Below are 19,425 nucleotides of genomic sequence, written 5' to 3'. Positions count from 1 at the left end.
AGGCTTTTGGTTTCATGGCACAAACGGTCTAATCTTATTCAACCAGAGTGGAATCTAAAGGAGAGGTTATGGAGCTGAAGGTGATGGTTGATTTGCACACTGACAGCATTAGTCACTATGTGGAGAGATGAGGTCTCTGTTGGCATTAAAGAGGCTAGAAAAAAGAAAACGACACAGGCTTTTTTTTTTTTTTTTAAAGGACAAAATAATTTCAAAAAAGTATAAATATGTATGATACATACCAGCAGTAAGTGTGGACATATAATAAACATCTAAAATGTTCACTGTCTTGTGGGGTCCAGATGACCCCACCCCCAACGTCAATATACCTAGGATAGCACAAGGGTTAAAGGGCCTATTTCATGCACAATTAACTTTTTGGAGCTTTGAAGTGTATTATGATGTTAATTCCTCATGAAAAACAACCTCAAAGTGCTATTTTGTTCCATTCACACATCTCTGAGCAGACACGCTGCCAAGGCCAGCTCCATGAAATGGGTGGCACCCACAAAGAGAGAAAAAGATTAAGTTGTTTTACTTCCGGGTAGGAAAAGAGTTCACAAAAATAACTCATATTACATAAAAAATGTGCCTATAGTGTGCCAAAGACAGGCTTAAGGATATGCTTAATATATAGGCCCTTTAATATGCAGTCGCTACTCTCTACAACCATCTTTGAGCCCGGACAACCCAAAAACCCACAGGGTGCCTGTGTCTAAGGTTCAAGATATCAATGATAAAACATGATTACTACAGATCCTTTCATACAAATCTCCTCTTTTAACCTTCTCCACATTGAGAGAAGCCAGTTGAGGTGGCTCAAGGGGCTTATCTTAATGTGGAGGAGCCAGTTGAAGGTGGCTCAGGCATCTGATCCAGATGCCACCTGGACGCCTCCCTGAGGAGGTGTTCCGGGCATGTCGGGCATGCTGAAGACTCAGGACACGCTGGAGAGACTATGCCTCTCGGCTGGCCTGAAAAGACCTTCAGATCCCCCCAGAGGAGCTGGAGGAAGTGGCCGGGAAGAGGGAAGTCTGGGCATCTTTACTTAGACTGCTGCCCCCGAGACCCGGTACCGGATGAGTGGAGGAAGATGGATGGAGTTGAGTTATACCAAAGACTCCAAAAATGAGACCCAATGTCTTCCCTGCTTGACCCTCACCATTGAAGGGTTGGTTAGGTGGGATAAAACACCAAATGGTTCTGGAGCGGGGCTGGTTCTCCAACTCAACAATCCCTCAAGAGATGCAAAGAACAACAAGTAGGACAAGTTTCATTAACAAAGTTGATCATCGTTTTAACTTCGACCCAACGTCAAAGGTTGCTGAGAATACTTTTGGCTTGCTAAAGGCAGTATGAGTTAATTAAGGATGCATGTATTCAGACTGAAAATTTATTCTGGATTATTGGGGGAAACAAACTCTGGTTCACTTTAATCCAAGGGTATATAGTCAGTCCTCGAGGGCCGGCCTCCTGCTGGTTTTCCAGAAACACTGTCTTATCTGCTGCTGATTACCTGGATCAGGTGTGTTTGGCCGATAAGGAGCTTCAGTGGCAGGTTGGGAAACAAGCAGGACACCGGCCCTCGAGGACTGAATTTGGATACCTCTGTTTTAATCAAACCAAATGTGTCCAGTCTGAACGCGGCCTGAGTCAACTCTGAATGGAAAGTTGGTCCGGAGACATTTCCATCCTTCAACTGGGAGTTGATCGTTTGGGTTTTGTGTCTTTGGCATAGGAACAGCATGTTGTCATGCATGTTTGTCGGTTTGTCGACAGGGAAAATGAGGCACTGATGACATTTTTATAGATCAAGACCACTTTCATTTCTCCAAATCTGCCCTTAAAACAACCGCAAGTGGTTGTTTTACCCTCCTGTTGATTACAGAGATTTAAGAACGAGGGGGCATAATTTCAAAGCTTTAATTAGAACCAGATTAGTCATGAATACAGTCTTTGTGTGGCGTTGAACTTAGAACCAGAAAACAGGTGAGGACTTTGCTTCTGGACTATTTTATTTTTTGGAATAACAAATTTCCTTCTTGCACAAAGATCCTCGCGGTGCAAAACTTTTGTAAGGAAGACGATCGCGATGCAGATTATGGTTCATCCAGCCCCTCCGCTGTGCTCAGCCCGCTCTCTTCACTCCAACAACCACAATCAGGGGCTGGATGCCTCAGTTGGCTGCCTCTCAAATGGATTAATCGGAGCACATATACATAATGCCCGCCTCCCCCTGTCTTGCTCATTGTGTTCTTCACACAGCGCAGAAACCACCTGGGCTTCCATATTTATGGATACGCAACAATCCGCGAGAGGCGGGCCTCCCCGCAGCAGCTGATTAACAGCCTTCTGATGGCTCCACCGTGTCAGTCCAACCACTCGCAGCGTCGACCCGACAAGCCGCACGCTTTCTGGAGCATCAGAAACGACTCTGCCTCCACTAAACACGGCGGACGGCCTCCCCGGTCCCGCCGCATTCAGCTCTAATTGTATCCCCATTCTTCACTGCTAACAAGCTAACAAACCTGTGCAGATGTGGAGTGCACATCAAAGCCAGGGAGGGCTGGGAGGGGGAACTTGTTTGTATTAAAAAAAAAAATGTGTGGGGGAATATGAAAGGGGAAATTTATGTTGTGTGAGTCCAAGCCAGCTTTACCTCAGGGAGAAATGCTGGAAAAATGTGATATTTTACACCTGCATCTCAGGAGGTGCAGAATAGGAGCGGGGGAGGCAGTAATTAAAAGAGCATGTGTGTGTGTGTGTGTGTGTGTGTTTCTGGGGCTTGCCACTGGTTCTTCTCTTCCCAACATTTAATGTGGTACAATCTATTTGATGCAAGATTGTTAGAAATGCCAAACCTGGTTACAAGTACTAAAAAGTTTCACAAGTATGCTAATATTGTAGCCGGGATAAATAGCTGGCACGCTCAGTTGAATGAATTATGCTATCGGCTCGGATTTCTCATTAAGGCCTAAAACAGGAGAGGAAACATCCAGATTGGGACTTTTTTTTTGTGGTGCTTTCCAAAATAAATGCAGATAAACAGCGTCTCAAATTGAGTTAACTCAGATTACAGGGTGACACAGCTGCTGTGCATTCTGGGACGTCTTGTGAACCTAATTAATGTGAGTGTTAAGCCTTAATAAAGTAAAGAGGAAAGGTTAGAAACCAGTCAGAGGTGTGACAGCTGACATTAGAGATAGAAGACACTGATTAACATCGAATAAAACCGTTTCCAGTTTAATCCAAATTCTTTTTCTGTTAGTTTATTTATTTAGGAGTTAATCCTTTTGTGATAGTTACATAATATTTCTACTAATCAGTCAGCAATTTAAAATGTTTAATGTAATTATTTTTAAATACACAAAAACTCAATTTTGGGAGTTAGAATTAAAAAACCTTAAAGACAGATCAGTTTTTGCCATAAATTACACTAAACTGAAATATGTTCTGTGAAAATACTCATTTAGGGTGTTTATGTAATCCCAAAAATATTCCATCCCATAATACTCAACTCACAAAGCTCTGAATTTGTAATAATTGATATCTTATAAGAGAAACTGCTAAAAGTATGACGGCACCAAAGCAAAGATTAATCCAAACTTTGAACACAAATATTCTTCACTTATTCTCATCAATTTATGGTTGAGTCCATTTTTAAAAACTTTCCATCCAATCGAATGTTCAAAGCGTTTGATTAACATGTGGCACGGGAGTGGCCTCCTAACAATCTCAATCCTGATTGGCGAGAGCAGTTGACATAGAAACTCAGACTGACTCCAACCAATTAGTGCTTACTGATGTCATCTGGTTCCAACATGGCGGCGTCTGTATCAAAAAAAAAGAAAAAAAAAATTGTGACTGAATTGACTTAATTTGGTTAGAGCCAGAAGTAAGCCATTTTCTATGAAGGACGAGTTCTCATGTACTGTCAATAGATGACATTTTAGGCATCAGTTTAGCTAATTGAACTCATCACAGTAACGTGGAGCAGAAACATGTCTTCAGATGTCTCCGTCTTTGTTGAAAATCTCTATTCTTGCTCCAGCCATTACTCTGTAGACACAAAAAACTCTGTTGTTTTAGGCTGTTTCTTTGTTTAAAATGTAATGTCAATAAATTCTAAATCATGTTAATTTGTACTTAATTGTGTCATTTCAGTACAGAATGTGCATTTTTAAGATGAGCAGCAGATGAGTTTGTGGGCTGTATCCATGGAAAATTTGCCAAATCTTCTCAGCCAAACAATTATTCTGCTGCTCTGGACTGAATGTTTGAAATCTAAACAGACCAGATGTAGTGAACACGTATAAATTCATTCCTATAGCAGAAGTCTCTGTTGTGAATGCAAGTACACAACAGCTGCATCAGCCTGGGACCTCAACCTCATGCTGGTCACCAGTTTTTAGGTGGAAATGGTGTCCCAGTTTTCAGCTGTCGTTTGATGCAAGCTAGCTAATGTGGTTGTTGTCCACACTGCGCATGTGGAGCGTGTCCAAGAACACAGTAAAGACGGATTCCTGAACGTGAATTTAGAAAATGGACAAGCAGGGAGAGTCTTCATCGTCTTTTATTTTCTGTTGTTTACTGGCGCACATCTGCCACCTAGAGTTAGAAATGTCAGTGAAGTGCAAATCTCATGAATCTTGCTCCAGGCCTTTTCTTTCTCAGCTCTATTCTGATAGATAAAATCTGGTCTCATAGAATTCCAGTTGGGCACAAACTGCAATCATTGATTTCTCCTCCATGATCAATTTTAAAGTGGTTGGCACTTCTGTGAATTAAGAAGGGACAGCATCCATACGTCACTACCAAATCAAAGTTCCTGATTGGTCAAAGTTTGATCTGGTTTAACATTCAGCTCACAGGCAATGGCTGCACGTTTTGTACATAGGGCCAGAAAATAGTCCTAGAAATTCCAAGTCCAAAACACGCATTTATGCAAGTTTCCATAGAGTTTGGTCACTAGAACATGCATTGTCAAGAGTGGTGTGTACATAGCTATCGTTATAGACCAATTCCACTAGTCAAGGTCAGACCATTCCACCATCTACACTCCAGAAATCTCAAGTTTGTCTTTGACAAACATCTATCATTGTTGTCATGAAGTTGAGTTATAATCTTGTCTTCTTGAACTGTTTCCCCTCTCATCCAAGCAGCTTCTGTTGAACTTTCTTGTTTAGTGCTTAAACTGCGTGGATGAGTGGTGAAACATTCCAAGAAGAGAAGTCCAGATACCATGACTCAACTTCAGGACATCACCTGGATGAATGAGAACTTTCATCGACTCAATCACTGTCATAAAGTTGGTACCACTGGTTGAAGAATCTCATCTAGACATCTTCCGGCAGTTTCGCTCGCAATGATGCCATGACATTGTTTTAAAATGCAGAGGTGGGGTTTGCTCTCCAACTGCATCATACTCCCTCCATTAATCTTTTCTCCATCAACACACCAGCGTTATGGTCTTATTCACGTCTTGACCTCAGAAGATTTCTGACATAAGTAGAATCTAGTGCAGGATCGGTGCAAATATTGTCTGATACATTTTTTGTTACAATCAGTTACTAAATATGATTAAATTAAATTATGATATAATCATCTCTACAAACTGGTGTATTCACATGATAGATTTCATATCAGTTAATTGGAGGATAGGTAGATAATTGTGTAGTGGTCGATGATGTCCTTTTATGATGAAGCACAAAGTGCTGTAAATAATGTTTTACATTCACCTCCTACAAAGACTATCACTGGTAAAAACACACATTTTACTGCTAGAAGGCCCTTCACACATAATAATAGTAACACACTCAGATGATACCACAAACACTTAGTCATACCACTACAAATACAAATGCGAACACACTCGTACAAATACCTGCAGATATTTTTGAACCTAGACCCTTTGACAGGAGAGTTGGTCGACATGGACATGAATGAAGATGGACTTTGCAAAAATATTGAAATGTCAGTGGTGAAGACATTTTTCCAAAAAAAGAGATGAGCAAAGAGAGACATAAGAGAGTGGAGAGAGGAGAACACGTTTTGATTCCATATTGTGTAGATGTTGTAACGTGAAAGAGATCAGCAACTGTAAAGTGGAGGTTGAGGAGAGTGTAACCAGACAGGATAGGATGGTGGTGTGAGGATGACTGGTTGTGAAGAAGATGAAAAAGATGAGGCCAGAGCAGAGAAAGCTTTACAGCATTCATGCAGTAGTAATTCTCCTGCTCCTGTTTTTCGGCACGTAAAAGCTCAGTCACACATTTAGGCATTTCCGAAATCTTGGTATCAAAACGTTAAACTTGTTCAAAACATCACTGCTTGTATTTTTTTTATTAATAAACTTTATAATTTTTGAAATACTGAGCAAAATAAGCCCCATAGCAAAAATGAATGAAGACATTTTCCGCTTCTTCAAAAATGTACATATTTAAAAACTGTGTGCCCTTTGAAACCATGGTTTACACCAATTTTAAAATAAATTGACATCGAGCTCTTAAATTAGAATTATGCTAGCTAATTTGGGTAAGTTGGCATGTACTGAGGTTTTTTATGTTCATTCAGAATTTAGCTAGTATTTTAGGTACATGCTAATGTTTTTGGCTAATATGTTATCTACTCAGGCATTTTATGCTAATTTGGAATTTAGCTAATATTTTCGCAACATGCTAACGTTTTTGACTAATATGTTATCTACTGAGGTATTGTATGCTAATTTTAAATTTAGCTAATATTTTATCAACATGCTAGCGTAATTGGCTAATATGTTATGTACTGGATTTTTTATACTAATTTGGAATTTAGGTAATATTTTAGCAACATGCTAACGTTTTTTGGCTAATGTGTTTTCTACGGAGGTCTTTTATGTCAATTAGGAATTTAGCTAATATTTTAGCGACATGCTAATGTTTTTGGCTTATATGTCTTCTACTGAGGTATTTTATGCTGATATGGAATTCTATTTTATCAGCATGCTTAGGATACTTGTGAGTTTACCTAATATTTTAGCAACATGCTAACTTTTTTTCTTTTTTTTATAATTTGGCATTTACTGAAGATTTTTAGGTTATTTTGGGGTTGAGCTAGTATTTTAGCGATGTGTTAGCTTTTAGGCTAAAATAGCATCTTTAACGTTTTTTTTAGGGGGGTTAATTTTAGTTTAGCTAATATTTAAGCAACACACTACATGGTTTTGCAAAATGAGCATGTATTGAGGATTTTTAAGCAAGCTTACTACCAATTTTTCAGAAATTTAGGCCAGCTTCAGCTGTCTTTCATAGTTATTTAACAAAATTTCAAGTGTTTTGGCAAATTTAGCATTTTGCAAATAGTTTTTGCTTATTCAGCAAACCCTTAAGCATTTACATTAAATTGCTTTAGCATTTTCAGCTACCAGATTCTTCAAAAAGCATTCATACTAGCATTACTGCAGGTGATGCAACTTTTCTAGTGTTAGTTGAAACAGCCAAATACGGTGACCTTTTCAGGGGGTACCCCATCTTTGACCAGCTGATGCTAGAATAGGCTCCAGCAACTCATGAAGCGAAAGGGGATTTAGCAGGTTCAAAAGATGAATGGATGATGAAATGAAACATCAATTCTAAAGTCACTTTTCTACCTTTGCTGTAAAACTAATAAACCAAACTGTAACTCATAACATGATTGGTCAGCAAAGACTGTCCTCCTATTGGCTGGTGAGTTTTGATAGGACTGTCCCTCATGGAAACCAAACAGAAGCAGAAAGAGCACAAAGGCTTTGAAAGGAAACAGCTGCAACCACTTCTTTTAAAGATCCATTTAGATAAAATAGTTTTTAGTGTGTTCTTATGGCATTTTTCTCATGATGGAGGACATATGTAAAGAAAAGTAAGCTTTAAATTGCATTTCTGAGGTTTTCTTTATACAAACTAAAGGGAATCAGGAGAAGATTAAAAAAGATTGTATTGCTAATGTAGAAAATATGTTAGGTCCCTGCTCTGCTCCATTCTGATGGATCCAGTTGAAGACAAATAGATCCATGAACATCTTTGTTTTCCTCATTTGAGATAGTATCTGGATCCAAACTGTACGGCTGGATAACTCCAATATTGCTCAACATTTCTGTTGCACCGCTAATGTTAGATTGGGGGTGTGAGGAGCTGTGACCTAGTGTAAGAGTGAGTAAACAGAGAACTCTCAGAAGTGAATTTTTGATGAACTACAGGCGCTCTGCAGAAACTATGTCCTGGAAAACTTCCATTGTGCTGTTTTGGCTAAAATTGCAACATTGTAAATAAATGACCACTGGGAACGATTTGAAAATAGATGATCCGAATTGGTCTTTAATCTGTCACTCCTTCAGCCGTCTGTCTCCATGTGGCTTTAATACCGCTTTTTTTAAAGACAATAAAAATGGTATAAACTATTGATCTAGTACCATCAGAGTGGAGTTTTGTGGTTTTCTTCACTACAGGGATCAAGTTTCATGAAAGTCAAGATCCTCTCCCACCACCACATTATGGGAAATGTCCAACATACAGCACTGGTAGATCAGTCGACCACTTCCATGAATTGGAAATGGAGACTATCAGAAGATAGTCTCCATTTCCACATTCATGACAGTTTCTGGAAAAGATTTTCCTTTATCTCTCCTGTTTCATCAACAGGTTTCAACACAGATTCGTTTGCATAAACTTCAACATCTGGTCCCTCTCAAATGCAAGAATACACCTGGGGAAGTCCAGGCCTAATGGGTCCCTACACGCTCTCTGGAGATTCTTGCTCTTACTCTCTGTTGATCACCTGGATCAAGTGTATCCAGGTGATCTGAAGATGGATTGTTGTTGAAAGTGAGCAGGAGCACATACACAACAATAAAGCAGCTACACTACACTTTATTTATGTCTATCAGAGACAACTAAAGGCTACAATTTGTATGTATTGATAAAGAAAGCTAACTGTATCTTGTTGTCTCCACTTCAGAGTTTCTTTTATTGTTTGACGTGAAGCAGTTTTGACATTCGACTGTGTCGAGGTGCATTTTTTTGGTGAACCTTTTCTCAGATGAAACCTTTCTGTTGGGCTTCCATCCAAATGATCTGCACTAAGCAGCAGCTGCTCAGAGATTGGGTTGTGTCTTCAAACCTTCTCCGTTCACATTTTAACTGTCAACAAATAAACAGCCATTTCAGCTGTGAATTCTTGGCAAGGATGCTCCCTCATGAACTTATTAAATAGCTCGATCATGTAGGTTGGATGATGATGTTGTATCAGACGTGGAGGACCAGAGTTTGCAGCAGATTCTAGATTAAGATTCTAAATGAAAGTATTCATCCAGCTGATCCATGAGGCCAATAGATCTGTGTTTTTCTCTCAGTACACCAGAGCGGTGGAGGTTACAGCTGTACAGCAATGGTCCCACTATGACCTGTCACTGTTTAATCCCACCCCCACACTGTGGCCCCCCAAGACTGAAACCTGCTGGAACCTGCACCCTTAAACACTTTGAGGTAGTTAGAATTTTGAAGAAGCAAACTTTTTTCAGTGCCTCATCTGTCAACATCACTACTTACAAATCAAGTCCGTAGCATCCAACCATCCATCATCCATCCATCCATCCAACCATCATCCATCCATCAAATCATCATCCAACCATCGTTCTATCCACCCTTCCATCCATCCATCCAACCAACCAACCAAGCATCATCCATCCACCCATCTAACCTAGCATCCACCCATCCACCCATCCACCCATCCATCCATCCATCCAACCAACCAATCAACCAAGCATCATCCATCCACCCATCTAACCTAGCATCCATCCATCCATCATCCATCCACCCATCTAACCTAGCATCCATCCATCCATCCCTCAAACATGTCTGATGTTTAGAAGAAAAACATTTTTGGAATATAGATTTTTAAAAAGTTTGCAAAAATGTGATAATTTAATTTTAAAAAAAAATCTCTATTGCAAATATTTTAAATGTTTTTCATTGACACAGTAAAAATATATTGAAGGAAGAATTTGAAGATATCTCTGTGTGTGGGAGACAGGGGTGGACATTCAATTAGGCAAATGTAGATGATCGCTTGGCACCCCCAACATCTTTGGGCCCCCACCTAAGAAAATATTTATATTATAATACCCAAATCACTAAAATGGCAAAAAGGGTTTCATTATCCATATTATCAATATTCCAACAGCGTAGATGTCTGAGCAGCGGTAAAATAATCATCATCATTAGACTCTTGATGAAATAAAGAAAATTAAAGCCACTTCACATAAAATTTTAACAATGCGTGTTAAACAACAACAAAACTATTATGCAGGAAGATAGAAAAAACAGGAAAAAGAAGAACAGAATCAAAGGACGTCAGTAAGAAGAGGAGAAAAGGGGAGAAATGGAGAGAAAAGACCCAAAGAGGGGCAGAAAACGGCCACTTTAAGAATATCTCTTTATTTTTTTAATTGATCCTACTCCATAGTGTCCTGTTGTGTTCCATCATTCAAGTCTTCATTCTACTGCTGCAGAGAGCCCCATGTTATTGTTCGCCCCCGAACTCCTAACTCAGTATAAAAATGGATATTGGACAGCCCTCAAACAGCAGTGAATGAAGCAGACCTGATGTTATTGTCCATCACACTGACTGGACTCATGAACATTTCCACAAAATAAAGGAAAAACACCCAGAAAACGCAGCAAAGATCCATGTATTCAGGACCATCATCCAAAGATGTTCCCTTCTCCTTCAGCCAACTCTCATTTCAAATGGACTGAGGTAAAAAAGGAAAAGCATCTTGTGGTCAGATGAAATGAATTAGAGATTCTGTTAGGAAACCTCCTCCGGACCAAAGACGACGCACACGTACATTGATTTGTAATGAGCTCTCAGTTCAAAGGCCCTGGTTTCTTGGTGGGCCATGAAAAGGCTGTGCCAGCTGCCCTCTCAATATTCACTCCTGCAAATGAAACGGGCAGCTGGCACATCTGGAGAGGAACCATCAGCGCTGCGAGGAGGAGAAACACCAGAACCACACACAGCAGCAGCAGTCCAGACCTCCCCGCAAATGAAGAGAGACGCTTGATGCATTATATAGAGACAAACGTAAACTAGAAAAGCTGCATTACCTGCGATAATGCTATGTGAATGCTTCTGCTGAACGTGGTCGCTGAAGAAATTGACTGAAGGGATTGGCTGTAATGCTACAGCTATAAAGCTAAAGCTTTTGCAAAATGCTAAAGTTGATAAATAAGTTAAAGTTACAGACAGTGAAGAAAGAATTAGAACAATTTCTTATAAAAACACTTAAATTGCCTATTTGTCTTTTTAAAATAGGTAAAAGATGTGAATCACAAAAATTAAGCAGGAATTTCCTGAATGTTTTGATTCCAATATTGCAGAGGTTTCATTCTGCACAAAGTATTTGGAGAACTTCTAATACAATCACAAATAAATTGTGTAAAATTTCAAAAAACATCAAATTCATGAAAACCGAAAGTACAAGCATGAATCTCCTGAAAGTGCTGAACGTTTTGATACCAATGTTGTATAGGTTTGAAAGTGTCTTTCTATGCAGCTGAACAATCGCATGAATTACAAAAGAAAAAAATGCGTAAAAGATATGAATACCAAACGTACAAGTCTGAAAGTGCTGAATGTGTTGATACTAATATTGCAGAGGTTTCATTCTGCGAGAGTCAACATTATTATTACATTAATGATAAGAGTCAGTTTCATTCTGCACAAAGTATTTGAAGAATTTCTCATTTCAATGAGGCGGAAAAAAATTGCATAAATTGTGTAAAATTTTAAATACTGCAAAATACAAATATATATAAAAAAATAAAAGTACTCAATGAGAAGTGTCCTGAACGTTTTGATGAAAAGATTGCTCAAGTTTCAAAAGTTGAAGGATTTAAAGAATTTCCCTTCCTTTATCAATGAGGCTGAAAAATCGTATAAATTGCGTGAAATCTTTAAAACTGTAAAATATATTAATACCAAAAGTACAAGCAGAAATGTCCTGAATCAGCTGAACGTTTGATACCAAGATTCCATGGGTTTCATTCTGCACAAAGTATTTGAAGAATCTCGTCTTTGAACGAGGCTGAAAAATTCCGTAAAATTTTAAATACTGCAAAATATATGAAAACCAAAAGTATGCAAGCAGGAAATCCCTGAACTTGCTGAACATTTTGATGACAAGATTGCTGAAAAGGAGCAGAAGAATCAGGAGAACTGTTAAAACTGTGGAGCAGCTTGAATCTCTTAAAGTCCATCTAGATCCATCTTGATAAAAGAGCAGAATTTGTCAAAACTTTTTGGGACGTCAAAACAAGCTTTTATTTGATAAAAAAGGGTTTAATTTTTAGGACTTGAGTTTTATTCTTTTTCACAGTACAGACAAATATTTTGAGAATCAGAACCTTGAAGCTGACAGTTTGATATATTAGCTGTATTGGAAATACTAGGAAACAATCAAAAACAGTGAACTCAGCTTCTCGACTGCATCTGGACCAGCCTCCATCCCAAGTCTCCGACGCCTCACCCCGAGTTCAGCCGGACGGGGTTGTGTTTTCTTTGCACATCAAAACTCTTCTTTATGAAAATCACAAGTACTAATCTCAGCGTTCGAGTTCCAAATTGGCCTCGGCGTGGTCCAGATCCGCCACCAAATGACAGCATTTGGTGCATATTAAAGTAAGTCCTCAAACTGTGCAGAAGCTCAACAGCAAATCACAGCAGAGTGTCCTGCATGTCTCCTACTTCTGTGTCCACAATTTGCTTGGCTCCAACTGCAAATACGGCTTAATCGTCAAGTGTGTTTTTTTTCCCTCCAAACTTTTGACATCCTCTCAAAGAGACCGAATCAATCGGATGACATATCCTCCGAAGCCTCGACTTAAATTAGAGCTTTACAAGCTGATCAGCCTGAGCTCAGCCTCTTAATATTCATGCAGCCTGACCGTATATCAGAGCTTTCATCTTCAAACCAGTCGCTCACCACGCCAGCCATTACAGCCTGCTTGAAGTCCTATTTATTTTTCCAGGGAAACAGCGAAGCCAGAACAAACATAATGACTTGATGTTCAGTTTACAGTGAGGAATGACATCACAAGCTGCACCAGCCTGGAGGAGGCTCACACCAGAGCGTAAAGCTGCCTGTCTGTTCATCATGCGGCGGTTTGTGCACACAAACACAACCCCATTAATTCACTAAACGCTGAGATATTTCAACCTTTTCTCCCAGATTGATGGATCAACACTGTCAGGAAGCGATCATTTCACACTGCAAACTTTCAGTTTACTCCTCAGCTTCCATAATGGAAGCCTCTAACCTGCAAATCAACAGATCATCTCCCAAAACACATGTTGTTTGGAGTATTTATTTGATCATCATCATCATCCTCCTCAGGCAAAGATAGCAGATTCCTGACGCTGACTGACAGATGCCTCCAGTGCATTCTGACTAGACTATCATGCAGCTGAAAATGCTTGGCAGCAATTCAGGAAGTCTTAAAAAATAAGAAAAGGGATGAGTTGCCACAGCAAGTAGAAAAACAAGTCGAGATAATCCCGCGTGAGGCCTGTCCTGAATTCCGTATCATTTTTTACTGATGAGCTTCTTGGGCAGCTGCCATGTCAGCCGAGGATTCGGGTAAACAAATAATTATTCCTACTAATAATCTTCCACATTCATGTGCAAATAAGATCCCTTTCTGGTATCTAAGCAGCTCCAAGGTTGTATGTGGGAGGTTCCTGTAACTACTGCCTTCTTTGAGTCATTTTGTGCCAAAAACAGAATCAAGGGTCAAGGATATATGAGATATATTTGAGTGCAAGTTCAAAAAGCTGCTCATCTTTTCTTCAAACTTTTGTTTTCATAAGTAGAACACTCAAAGAAATCACTGGGATAACCAGTGTTTAGGATTTTATTTTGAAAGAACTCTTCCAGTTAAAAAGATGTCAAATGTCTGAAAAATGAAATGTTGTTGTTTCTAGAACAAATGGGTTAAAACTTTGCCCTTTTGATGGCACAGTTTACTGCTGAGCTGCACAAATAAATCCCTTAATTAATGAAGAAATTAGCCTGAACTCTTGTGCGTAATTACGCACAAGTCAAACAGGCGCGCAATCCAATCTAGGCGCAAATAAAACAACCCATTCTTGGAGAGCCAAAAATTCAGTGATATTTTTCCTTGTGTGTTATTTCATTTTTTATGTGTTGTGATTTTGTGGACACATCTAATTGAAAATAAAAAATATGGTAAACACACGTGCACTGATAGTAATATGGATTAAAGCCCAGGACGCATGCGGATGGGAGTGCGTGGGGGAATAAAGTTTTCACTTTATGCAAAGAAACAAGTTTTTGCCAAAATATAAACTTAATAAAAAACACATGCGTGCATGTAAAGACTTTTGAAAACTTCAACAGATTATGGATGACATAATAAAACAGTAAATTAAAATTCAAATAACAATGAATCATTTAGTTTAGTAGCTGCTAAAACCAGACAAAACAAAAAGACCTGCACACAAGTGAGCAATTTGGTTTGCATAGCACGTACCATTGTGGGGTGAGGATTCGTGCCAACACTCTCAGAGACCCATTTTCCACTCAAAAGTTCGGCTTCCAAAAAAAAAAAAAAAAAAAAGTGTGTGTGTGGGAGAGAGAAACGTGCTCGGTTTCTTGTTCAGCCGGGCCTCACCGGAAGCAAAGCAGTCCTATATCACGGCCTGCGGCGCGGGAAACATGCTTTTGCTGGAATTTGGGATCAGTTTTCCTCGATCAAGAAGTAATCCAAGTTTTGCTCCTGAGTTTTTCCGTCTCAGCGTTTCTGGTTCGGATCCTTCCTTCCAGGACGGCGCTCCGCGCGGCGCGTGGCCTGGCAGCGAGAGCGCAGCGATCTGCCCCGGTACCGTAGCGTCCAACCCCGCCGCAGCCGCGGTCTGAGCCCGACCACCTCACAATCGTGGCCGTGCGCCGACAGTAAGTTGCCCCGCACCGTCTGCTGCTGCTCGCGCGCCTCACCAAATCAGCTGTTGCTCCTACGGAGGAGGAGGGGAGGAGGGGGACGCCGCCGCCGCCACGCGCCTTGCCTTCATGCGTGCGTGAAAACGTGGCAGTGCTCCTCGGCTCTCCACCTGTCCCCAAACCAAGTCAGCGCGCGCGGCGGGACTGTCGGAGCGGCGCGTAATTTCCCGCAGAAGCGAAAAAGGTGCGTGAGAGACACTGAGCCGCAGAAATGGACTGCGCGTAAAAGTAGGAACCAAAAAAAGAAAAGGAAAGACCTCCGCGTGGCTGCAGACAGGCGCGCGGGTGTCCTGCGGCCGCGGCTGGAGGAGCGCAGAGGAGAGGAGCTGAATTATTAATAACCGGAGCGATTCCCGGTCTGTCGTTCAGCGACCAGCCAGGGCGGCAGCTGGGGGGTTTAGTGGAATTAATACGGGCTCAGGGCAAAGCATGGACGCGGGGGATTACAGGCTCGCACCGGCGGCGGTGCTGGGGCAGCGATGGGGGGGAGGAGGAGGAGGGAGGCGAGAGGGAGGGAGCGGAGGCTGCAGGTTACTTTTTTGACAGACGTGGATCTGGATGGAAACTGCAGCTGCACACGTGTATAAATACTCCACAATATTTACCGGTGAATCATTTCACGCGTAACAGTTTCCGCGCGTTCTGCCACAGAAGTTGTGTGAAACAAACAAAGCCTCGCTTGGAGAGTCCAAACCCCCAAAACAAAAGCAGAGGCAGGAGGCCTGCAGCAAACACAAAAATCAAATAAAAACCTCTGCCTGTCACTCATCAGTGATGACAGCCCTCACCGGGTTGCTGCGTTCAGACCAGCGCATTTTTAGGGTTTATTTTTCCAGGAGTGAACTAATCAGCGTGGGCAGAGAAAGTTGAAGGGCGCAGGTGCCGAATTCGAGGCTGGAGCGCGCGCACCTCTGCCAAAACACACATTTAGTCATTTATATATAAAAAAAAAAATCTGAGGGAGAGGCTGCCCCAATCCAGAGAGAAAGGCAAAAACAGATTTGACCAGGAAAAGAAAAGTGATTAAAAAAGAAATCTGGAGTGTGGATTTATCCTATTTATTGGAGTTTCTACCTCAAGTTTCTGCTTCTTTTGGAGCATCCTGAAGGTCAGCTTTTATCATTTCCTTTAAAAATAAATGTGTTTATCTTCCAACATTTGACTTTTTTAAATCTTTAATAATAAATTAAAGCTAAAATGTACACTTTTTTCACTTAAACAGAAAATGTGAAACCTTGGTGATCTTTAAATGTCAAAACTAAAATAATCTGTTTAGCAGCAAATTTCAAAGCTGTGTTTTAAACTGTTTGACAACTATAAATTAATGTGAGAAAGAGAATTAAATTTTTCATAAAACACGCAAACTTTTATGTTTGATCCTGAAACTATTGTGTAAAACTTATAAAATTAATATTTTATTCATCTGTAAAAGTCAAATTTATATTGTGATATATTTTTATTATAGTTTGTATAATATTTGTTTCCTCATCTTAAAAGAATCCCTATAAAAATTTCCCTCTTTTATGTTATTTTTCCAAATAAAAAGGTCAAATTCATTCGTTTGGATTTTTTTCTTTAGGTTTTTGTTTTGATAATTCATCATTTAGGCTGTGAACGCGGACGTGCACGCGCGTGAGGCCTTTTCCTTCGCGGCCTGCGGGAAAATCCTGTTGAGGCCTCTGTGGGACAAACGGGATCCCGCGTGACGCTGCGCCCAGGACGCCACGCACGTCAAATCTAAATAAAGTATGAATTTACAAATAGGTCAGGTGGGGCGCAGCGGGCGTTTTGTGGCGCGTGGTCAGCTGCACGCGCCTGGTTTGCACGATCCCACAGGAGATGTTTCACCAAAGCAAAGTAAATGTATATTAGTTTTTTGTAATGATTTTTTATGTTAAATCTGCAGTGTTCTCTTTTCCAGGTCTGCGGTTGTTGCATTTTTAAAGTACCAAACACATTTTTGTGTATTTTTATTTCTTCTTTAATAAAACAGAACTTTTATCGTGTTTTTGTTCCAAACTTGTCATGATAACTCGTCCAAAACCTGATATTTTTAATACTCATTCCACATATCTTTCACATTTATCAGTGAGCCTGTCCAAAACCCCACAGTTTGCGCTCTGATCCTGCATCCTTTGGCCTCCCCTCTGCGCCTCGCGCCGCGTCTGCGCGGAGGTCTCCACCAAACCCCGAAACAAAAGTCACTCCAGGCAACGGCGCGTCGAGGAATGTTGACCTTGGCAGCGCAGCCGGAACCGGCTCCAGTCACGGGTTCTTTTGGTTGGAGCTGACGGCGCCTGCGACCTGCAGGATCCGCGGCGGGCTGCAGGTCACTGCGCCTTTACGCATGAAAGGGGCGGCTGCCGCTCGAGCTGCACCGCCGTTTGCAAAGACTCTAATGGTGAAAGGAGGAAAAAAATGTTCCCGTGGGCTCATTTTAGATTCAAAGTTGATATTTGTCTCAACATGTAGCAGTTTGGGAAAGCCTTTGACCTGGAATCAAAATGAATGCATTCAGAGCAACTTCAGATTTCACTTCAATCCAATTCACTCCAACGGCACGTGCACACATGGGGCCCTATGGATGCTTGAACACCTGCCATTTCTGCCTTGTTTCATCATTCTGGGGATCAAATATCTAAAATATAACCAACTTTATTCTTGCTGATTCCGTCTGCAGCACAACATAAACAGGGTTTTATGTTGTCTATGATAAAGTGAATGAACAGTTGATATAAAACATGACAATTGTATCACTTTCATTTACATAGATCATGGCTATCTATTAGTACTTAATTCTAAAATGTTACTTAATTTCCATTTTTAAAAGGACAAAAAAGTGTTTTTGTTTCCGTTTTCTGACTTTGAGCCCCTCGTCCTCAAAATCCTGTAGACGTCTCTGCACTCCAACATTTGCAAACCATCCTTCATTTATGAATCATTTATGATTGACAGTGGGATATTTCAGGGACATATAAAACTAATTTCCACTTTATTATCATATTAATAATAACACAAACCTGACAAAAGTCTCTTCCTGTTCAAAAGAGCAACAATTTTGGAGCATAATTGGTCAGAATATAAAATCCTGTCTGCTGACTTAATGTTTTTGCTAATAGGATTGGTTTATCCTCCAAAATAATATACAGAAAGCTTACTTTCAGAAAGTACTGGATCTCTGACAAAATTCCCTCCAGGTCACAACAGCAGAAATATGGATGATCGACCACAGAGAGAATGTTGTTGATGAGGAACCTCTCCCGTTATTCATTGGACATTGCTACAATTTCACTAAATGCATTTTTTTCCTTTTAAACTTCATTAGTTTTACTACCCATGTAATTTGTCTATAAAAATATGACAACTAATGTATTGTTTTTGTGTATTACGTTGTGTTGAACAACGCTGGGTAAACTTTTTGACTTGTGGACCCCAAAGATTGACAAATGTGTAGTGTTTTGGTAATCCACCTCATAAGAGCAACAAATAGCATGAATTAAGGTCAAAACATGCTTTCATTTGAATTGAAAATGAATATATATTTTAAAACAGAGCATTTAATAACTTTATTTAAAAAACACGTCTTTTGTTCTCATTTTAGTGCCAGTTGCACCGAGGGGCTGATGTCCCTCAGTGAAAAAATGCAAATTTAGAGACTCAGAAAACACATGAACTTGGGAAAAACAACACATTTTTCCACCACCACATGAATGCAGCATAACGTTCGCCATCTAAACACCAACTATGGGTTGACACCAGAATTACAAGGAAAACAAAACAGTAACAAGGATGATCAAACTCATTTATTTCAGTTTGGCGGGCCAGATTAGTTAGTTAATTGGGCTGCACGTGACCCCCGAGCCGTCGTTTGCTCACCCTTACGTTAAAGTCTTCAAAACCAATACCTATATATTGGGGAAAAAAGGCAGAAAATAAAAATTCTCAAAGGATTTAAAGGGTAACCAGACCTGGAAGCTGGAGGCTGACTCCGCCCACAGCTGAGATTTGAAAATCCAGTCAGAGGGGCGGAGCTGAGGAACAGGACTGTTATCATTACTGGAGCTGTAGATCATGACGTGGGACTGAAATGATTTGACCAATCACGAAATTCAACTGTAATACCTTGTTTCAAACTGTAGGGGCAGCACACAGACATTCAGCTACAGATCTCTCCAATGTGGATCGTCAATAAAGTTAAAAGAATAGAAAAAAACACCTTACATTTCAAAGGAATATGCAAAAATCAGAACAATATTTAAAAATAATCCACAAAGAAGAGGAGCTCCAAGCTGCCACAGCCATGTGCATGAACGTGCTCTACCGTTCGGTTAAGAAGGAAGTTAAAGGGTTTAAAAATAAATCTTTTTTTTTTCTTTTTTTTAGCATTTTGATTA

General features: G+C 40.2%; 1 protein-coding gene across 8 annotated transcripts in view; it reads right to left on the bottom strand.

Moving 5' to 3' along the window:
• Positions 1-15,490, bottom strand: part of nfixb (nuclear factor I/Xb) — a 196,884-nt gene extending 181,394 nt beyond the window's left edge. For 4 of the 8 annotated variants that reach the window (XM_036213368.1, XM_024271632.2, XM_024271635.2 and 1 more), the window contains exon 1: positions 14,565-15,020. In XM_036213368.1, the coding sequence (XP_036069261.1) occupies positions 14,565-14,567 (3 nt within the window). In that variant the 5' untranslated portion in view covers positions 14,568-15,020. The other 4 variants (XM_024271631.2, XM_024271633.2, XM_036213369.1 and 1 more) reach the window with 3 other exon arrangements.
• Positions 15,491-19,425: the final 3,935 nt, after the last annotated feature.

Source organism: Oryzias melastigma, linkage group LG8 (assembly GCF_002922805.2).
Source record: "Oryzias melastigma strain HK-1 linkage group LG8, ASM292280v2, whole genome shotgun sequence".
Lineage (NCBI taxonomy): Eukaryota > Metazoa > Chordata > Actinopteri > Beloniformes > Adrianichthyidae > Oryzias > Oryzias melastigma.
Note: the sequence above shows the minus strand (reverse complement) of the source record. Positions and strands in the feature narration are given on the sequence as shown.